The 7,848-nt window shown below is 47.1% G+C and overlaps 1 protein-coding gene across 1 annotated transcript; it reads right to left on the bottom strand.

Annotated features, from left to right (window-relative positions):
* Window positions 1-2,627: 2,627 nt before the first annotated feature.
* LOC127315181 (replication protein A 32 kDa subunit B-like) lies at window positions 2,628-4,516 on the bottom strand. The gene is made up of 8 exons (XM_051345695.1): window positions 4,442-4,516; window positions 4,049-4,228; window positions 3,791-3,924; window positions 3,531-3,687; window positions 3,214-3,378; window positions 3,018-3,109; window positions 2,807-2,875; window positions 2,628-2,703 (listed from the first exon to the last, which is right to left on the bottom strand). Exons 1-8 carry the CDS (start codon window positions 4,514-4,516, stop codon window positions 2,628-2,630), a joined length of 948 nt encoding a protein of 315 aa, XP_051201655.1.
* Between the last annotated feature and the right edge of the window lie 3,332 nt (window positions 4,517-7,848).

Below are 7,848 nucleotides of genomic sequence, written 5' to 3'. Positions count from 1 at the left end.
ACGGATTAAAAAGGCTATTGTTTAACAATATGTTTGCTTGGCTCGAATTACATAAAAACTTTTTCTCTACTGTAGCGTAACATAGTATTAAAATATGCAACACATCCGCATTTGCTCGCCTACGAATTTAATTGTACTTGTTGAATTTGCTTTCTTGTTCTCTACTACTTAGTACGAGGGAGAGCAAATTGCTGGTGTACGGCCGGGAGTCCCACGCGTGCGGGAACATTGCTTTTAATAAATATAGTACGATGGTAAGAGAAATCTATGTCTCCTCCCGATCGAACACACGACGTCCTCCACGCCGTATAATACAAGAGCGGTTGTGTTGTACCCGTAGTGCATTCTTTTCCCAACCTGTTCCTGCTCCGTGCCATGCCGTTACTGTATCCCAATTAATGTTCCGATTTAACTAGTAGATGAAAGCGGGAAGAGGCAGAAGGACTTGCGCCTCATCTCTACGTCATAGAGGAGTAGGTTGAAGCGTGGTGTGTCGACTTTGGTTGGAACAAGCTAGTTGCACACGTGAAAACAGTGTCGTCCCCTGCTAGCCTGGAGGGCCATGATGGTTGCTGACTGATGTCTCTTGGGCAGGGACTCCGCGCCGTATGGGCAGAGAGACATTGGCTTCCACTAGATGAATTATATGTCACCAAAGATCGGCTCCTCCCGTTGGTACGCGGCCCCGTCTTTAAATAAAGAGTAGACGTGCTGGTCAACTAACACAACACCTTGCAATGGCTTTGTTGTACCGTGCTAAGCAGCATGTGGGTTAGCAAAAAGTTTGCGGCGTGTTGACCCCAACCCCACGCAGATAAGAGCATCGCCAGCCCAGTCCCCCAAATTGCGTCGGATTTAGCGTTTGGAAGACGTGTTTTTGTTCGTGCCACCTTTGGGGGACGTCGCTCTCCAGCCGCGTCTCCCAAACGCCACCCCAAATTAATATTGTTGCACGAAAGTAAAGGTTTTCATTCGATTTTGATTATATATTACAAAGTTTGAATGAGATTTCATGAAAGACTACAGTACTGACTGCCGGGTTTTGCGTTGGACTGCCCCTTTCCGTCGGCGTCTTTCCCGCCTCGCGTCCTCCTCCGCCCTCCCCTGCTGCGACGCCCGGAGCGAGAGCTCGAGGGCGCGTAGAATCTGGGGCTCTCCGCGGGCACGGGCGTCGTCCTTGATCTTCTTCTCCGACGCGAAGGACTTGACGAGCGCGCGTTGCTGATCGGCCGTCTCCTTCGGACCGATGAACATGGTGGCGGCGCCTGTCTGGCCCGGATGTGTACTACCTATTTGGTACGTAGGTTCATGGTCCTTGGGATCCCACACAGTTCTTAAGAATTTTAGATATAGTTGACGTCGAGTTTCTTGTTACGGCTTAGCCGTTGAGCAGTAATGTTCGGTCTAGGACTAGAGATGCGTTAGTGTCGTCGCTATGGATCGTTACCCTGCCGAATGCGTAGGCTTCGATATTTGTTGAAAATCATGCTCCGACCCCTGATGTTAGCTGGCGTTAGCGATGTTGCGCGACTTTCCCATATTGATTGCATCAGCGGTGGGGGCTACATGTGCTGACTAGTGATGATGCGTGTTGACCCAACAGATGTGGGCCCCCCCGGGTTGGATGATGACGGCGCTACCTTCATCTGGCCGGAGGTGTACTACCTATTTGGTACGTAGGTTCATGGTCCTTGGGATCCCACACAGTTCGTATGAATTTTAGATATAGTTGACGTCGAGTTTGTTGTTACGGCTTAGCCGTTGAGCACTAATGGGGTCTAGGACTAGAGATGCGTTAGTGTCGTCGCTATGGATCGTTACCCTGCCGAATGCATAGGCTTCGATATTTGTTGAAAATTATGCTCCGACCCCTGATGTTAGCTAGCGTTATCGATGTTGCGCGACTTTCCCATATTGATTGCCATCAGCGGCAGGGACTGCATGTACTGACTAGTGATGATGCGTGTTGACCGAACAGATGTGGGTCCCCCCGGGTTGGATGGTGACGGCGCTACCTTCAGCGTTCTAGTCTGGCATTGGATAGTGGCGCAGATCTTGGATGTATGTTTGATGCTGGTGGTTTGATATCCATCAACCACATTTTTTGGCTGCTGGTATGGTTCCTCCCGTCTACGGGGCGATGCTGCGTCAATGACCATATCGCCTAAGATGATAAAACGACGCAAGTTAGCGACCAAAAATGTTTGGATGGATCTTCTGCAAAACCATGTTTGAGGTTTTACACGCACCGCCAAAAATGATTCCGAAGATACAAATGTTGTCCTGTCTAATGGGACGCATTTAACACCCCGATCACTCTCCTTTGCCCGGCTGCAGTGCTAGCATTGGCATTTGTCCTTCGTAGCGGACGAAAAAGGCAGGTTTTGCACGGGAATGATGTCGTGAGGTTATCAGTTCCCTCTAACATCCAGGATATAATCGTTAAGCATTTTCCCATTACCAACTCTGTAGATTGGTACGTGTCCAGAAATTGTTCGTTACAAGAAAATGTTGCGGTTGGGAAAATGGTTTGTTAAAGCACAGTTGAGCAAGCCTAGCGATACAGGATACACCGACACTGCTGCTTTTATGGCTCCTCCCGTCTAATACCATTAGTGCCGATGGACCTAGGTCGGCGCAAAATGGTCGGTATCAACAGTGGTGTACACCTCCCCATCTATAGCAAGTGCCTCCAGTACCTTCCTGCAGAGTGGAAAATGCGTGCTTGTAACATTGTATTTTTTGTTCGTAACTTGTTCGTACTAACAATGTTTGCAAATTTCATGAGTTGTGGCTTGTGGTGTACCTTGTTGTGCCGTTGTCAATATTCAACTGTTCAGAAAGGTAGTCGACGTGAACGCCCTCCGGGCCACCTCTGTTTGTATGTTTGTTTTTCACAGAGGAAGAGACGTTGTAAGCTCACAAAAACCTTATAAATGGTTTTTTGGTAGTTATGTCGCAAATGATGTCATGAGAAAGTATAGGTGTAGGATTTTGTCCCTTGAACTAGTTCTTACTTTCCGAATTGTAGACGGAGCATCTTCATGGTAGCTTCATTTTGTGAACAGGTTGGTGATCCAGTTAGCGGTGCTTCAGCAATGTTCAGTACCTGCTACAAAAATTGTTAACGAACTGACACCTGGTATGTCCATCTACCTAACCTTTGGTTCTGTGCGGTATTTTAAAAATTAGCATGTGCCACCCAGCTTATACCGTTTGGTCTTGCGACAGGATTTCCTTTTTAGGTGAAACGGTACACGTCTTGTTTGCCAATTCCTCCATTTTAACAGCGGCAGCTGCAAGTTTGTCACCTGCGTTCTGTGTGCTATTGACGTCCTTAGCCCACATTTCAGCAACTCTGGCGTATACACCTTTTTCCTGATACAGGACGATGTAGACAATAAATTAAAAATCGAGGCAGGCGGTTTTATTTTTGTCTATAATTGCCTACTTAGGTTACTTTCTAGATTAAATTTGTTGGTCGCATAGTTAGTTATTATGTTCAGCAAAAAGATAAAAGTACTACTTACAGGTTTCATGACGAGATCAATATGCGTAGCGATGACAGACAGGTGGTGATGGGGGATGTCGTTGAAGTTTGTCACTGGCCTGCAGTCGTAACACTGAATTTCTGGTGAAACTCCTGCTAACTTCACGCTCCCGATGACAGCTGCGTATGATCCCTCCCTGCAAAAAATGGGTAACCTCTTTTAAAGTGAAAGTAAGATCTAATTTACAGAGCACGGGTGTATGATTCTACTTCGGAACGGCTGTTGTGCAAAGTACTTACGAAACGAATTCTAGTTCGTCTCTCCCGTGTGTGAACCATATTGATGCCTTTACTGCACCGCAGCAGTCTTCAATCCAGAATGTGCCCTTGTATTCGTCCGTCTTTTTTCCTCTAATCTGTCCTATGACTTTAATCTGATGAGCAAAAGAAAGCACGGTGACTGACTTATTGCAGGTCGTAAGTTAATGATTAATCGCTGAAGACATTACGATCCAGTGAATACTATTTGTGTAAAAACTAGTGAATTCATATACTTACTGAAGAAACTGCTGTGTTGTTTATCACCATGAACTCGTTCGTGCGGCTGTTCCATGCATCCGCAATTTGCTTGGTGTTCACTGGCATGAGAGTCTTTCCTTTGTATACTTCGGTTTTCTCTTTCGTCCTAAAAAACCTTGCGACGCTAGTCTGTCGAGACTTGGCCACAGGTGTTTCCTCCTTCATACAAAGAATTGGGGAAAGGTACAAGCATTAGCTGTCTATGTAACTTACTGCTGCTAACTATATTGTATCTAGATCTATGACGGATGTACTGCTTGACGAAATGCTATTGAAAGTTCTACCGCTGTGTATAACATGATCCGTGCTTGGATTGCGAGCAGCCTACTACAGAAAACCTTGATTTGGGAATAGCAGAGCGGATTGACTAACCGCGAAGCATGCCGGTGCTGCAACTGGGACGATGGCTAGGGACTGTTCATTCTTCGCTTGATTGATCTGATCCATGGCTCCGCTACGGTCCATCTATGCTCTGTGTGTTTTGAAGTGTGTGTGGAAAGATAGACTTTGGAGCAGATGTTAGTCCTCCCTCTTCGGCTCTAGCTACTGGCCTTGCAGTTTATGCCGCTTCGCTTGTTGTTTTCAGAGTTGTTGGTGCGGCGGTGGTGGAGTTGGAGTTTGAGCAATTTTTTTGTTAGTGTGTGTTGCGTTGTAACTATCCTGCTGAGTTCATCGAATTAACACGTGCAAGCTGTTGTGTTCCTAGTCGAGCACACCCAATAGGAGATTCAACCTTTTTGGTGCTTGCGGGCACAGCGGTTACCTGTTCGGCATGAAAACAACACATTCTGTTCGGTTACGAGCTGGTGTGGCGCTATGTGACGTGCACGTAGTTGCATTTTATGTCGAACAATCTACCTCTGCATCCCATGATTTTCGTGACTAGCATGTTTTGCTTCAGGTAAATATGGAAATGATGGTATTCCTACCATAAACTAGTAATGCTAGATTAGGCGTATGAGAGATGGTCTGCATTTGGGCATTGGAATTTGGCTAAATTACTAGAATGTCAAACTGTATAGCTAATGGCGAACTTGGGAAGCAATGGTCCAGGCTACCATCAGCGTATGCTGTCTCTGTTGTTGTTTATGGGAACATCGGTACATAAAACAGTTAGTAGTTAGCTGGAACACAGGATGTACCTCATAAAATGTGCCATAGACTATGAAACAAAAGCATAGATAGATAGTTCCGACCTTCAAACTTAGTGAACAGTTCCGAAATTATCAGATACATACTCAAAACAAAGGCGGCCATGGTTCAGTGAGGGTGAGGACGCTCCCGATCTTCCCTTTTGGTCCTCTGTAAACTTCAGTTAACTTGAGGCTCTTGGTGTCGTATACGAAGTAACCACCATCGTCTGCCAAAGTGATGAAGACGTGTGATCCGTTCCGTGCGGTAGCCCTTAGCTGCAATGGGTTAGCTCCTGTCTGCCCTGTCTCTCCGTCGCCTGTCCTGATTAGACGTTGCCAGAAGGACATTCCAAACTGGCTTACAAAAGTGTCTAAGAGGCAGGTCGACGATATCTTCATCCAGGTGTGTTCGTCCAAGGTTTGGACCAGAACATATGTGCTTAAGATGCCAGACTTGAGATGAACCAATAACAGATCAGCCTTACGGTGCTCGCCTATTGCATAATCAGTATCTGTCACACTGGCGTTGTTAACTTCTGCGGGCAGTGCTGTGTGGCTGAAGCTTAAATCGTTCAACCTAAATGTGACTATTACCCCTATGATATACTGCATGAACAATCGACCATTGTTGATAATGCAGGTAGGGTTGGTGTTGAAAATGACCTGGTGTGGATGCTTGAATTGTGGAGTGGCGTAGCAGCGCCAGTGACCTTTCGAATATAGACAAAGGTGGACACTTGTGTGTGGTGACGAACCGCAGCTTACCCCAATATCAGTGTGTGTTGGCTCGGCAGATGAGTCCTGGACGAAGAAAGCAATCCCTCCTTGAACAGAATCCATCATCAGGGCGAACTTCCCGTAGGTGTTGGAGGAGACGAACTCCGGTGACCGCACGATATTCGGAGCAAGGGGCGCCACAGGGGAAAGCTGTTTTTCCCCGATGCAAGGCATGGTTGTGAAGTATCCTTCACTCCTTTCGACCACTGCGAGGCCGCATCGGCAGCCGACAACCCTCTCACGCATTAGAGAGGGGCGGCTGATGCGTGCTCTGAGACGAGCCGCCGTGTCGTCTCCAGGCGTGTCCTCCGTGTCGGCAAGCCAGGTGATCCGGCCTGCTCCAGATCCGGTTGCCACCAGGAACCCTATGCTAGCTGGATCTTGGATCTTGGAATAGGCGCTTGCAAAATCCGGCTCTTGTATCTCCTCCATGAAGCATTTGTGGGCGCGCATGGATCTGGTGGTGGAGGCTGTGGAATTGATGCGTAGCAGGATCTCTCTGCGTATGTTCTGGTCGCCGAATACGTGGTGCTTCCTCGGATCCATGGTTGGCGTTGGGTGGATGGGCTTGACTATGGCTGGTGGCGTGTGTTGTTGCTGGTTTGTGAATCTAATCTGCTAGAGCAGCCGACAGGCATGTTAGATATGATAGAACAACCTGACTCAGCACTACCCAAGTGCGGGGCCACGCATAAACTGACTTTTTCGTCCGATCTTTCTGGTAGCAATACAGTGGGGCAACGGATATTTGTTGGGGCTGCAAATAACGGGACAATTTTTGTATTTTCGAAATCATATTTGCGCGGCGTGTAAAGACGCTGCACTATGGTTTTGCAGCCTTTTGGTAGCTATACTAAGTTTTTTTCTTGTTCTAGGTGAGATAAGTTTTCCAGCAAATCACGCTCATAAAGTGGAGGCACAACACTAGTGAGCATAGCTAAAATTAAGAACCACTCCAGCTAGTAGGAATATTAGCAAGAAGTAGTCTACGAGCAAGAATAGATTCAAAATCGGTGAACTCAAAATTATCAGCACTAACGGGGGAAAATGAACGGGCTAGCGTAAACATGTGAAGCGTTTGTCTACTTCCATTCCCCAATGAATGTATGCATCAGGATTATCTCTACCCAACAAATGCGGAATATTTAACTTTAGTTTAACAACATGATCATCAGCACGTGTCGTTGTCGAGGTTGGCGAGCGTTACGGTTCAATTGGCGTGGACGGCCAGGTGCAGGTTGTTCGACTTCCTGTTCGCCCCGCACGTTCTCAGCTACCTGATCGTCCGCGTCCCCTTCGTAGTCTTCATATCCTTCATTAGAATACGCGTCGTGTGTGTCTGCGACAGCACTAGAGGTACCCGCGGAAAGCTCAAGACGAGGAACGCGGCGTGCGCATCGTCGCAAGTTGTGGCGGGATGGCGGGAATCGAGTCAATAGGACATGGGGGTTGGCGTCAGAATTGGCGTCGGAAGCTGTATCTAGGCCATCAAGCTTGTCCATATTGTTGGTAAGATTGGCGTCCAGGTTGCAATACCGACCATTTTTGGATGAAGGGGATATATTAATACCAAGACGAAACCAATTACACCAAGCAACTGCGACTGTGTGCCACCCTAATGTCACTACGGATGCACGCAGATAAGAAAAAGAAAAGAAAACAAAGGAACAAATTTCCCGTTGCAGTATCTCGGGCATAATAACAACAATACATTCACCGCCAACAAAACACCTGCAAATACAGAAGCTCCCAAAACGACGCCTCCAAGAAGGTTCCAGTGAGCGAACACCATCATCGCCCGATCAACGATCTAAGGTTTTCATCCCTAAAAGATAGTCCTCGCTCTCAAAATACTGCCTCCAGCAAGGT

The sequence above is a fragment of the Lolium perenne genome, chromosome 7 (genome assembly GCF_019359855.2).
Source record: "Lolium perenne isolate Kyuss_39 chromosome 7, Kyuss_2.0, whole genome shotgun sequence".
NCBI lineage: Eukaryota > Viridiplantae > Streptophyta > Magnoliopsida > Poales > Poaceae > Lolium > Lolium perenne.
This window is presented reverse-complemented; position numbering and strand designations above follow the sequence as displayed.

Excerpts from the sequence above, each read along its gene's own strand:
- LOC127315181 (XM_051345695.1), bottom strand. The coding sequence starts at position 4,516 with ATGGATCAGATCAATCAAGCGAAGAATGAACAGTCCCTAGCCATCGTC. Across the intron at positions 3,925-4,048 it reads ACAACACAGCAGTTTCTTCA|ATTAAAGTCATAGGACAGAT; the intron begins GTAAGTATATGA and ends TTTGCTCATCAG. Across the intron at positions 3,688-3,790 it reads GACGAACTAGAATTCGTTTC|GGAGGGATCATACGCAGCTG; the intron begins GTAAGTACTTTG and ends CATTTTTTGCAG.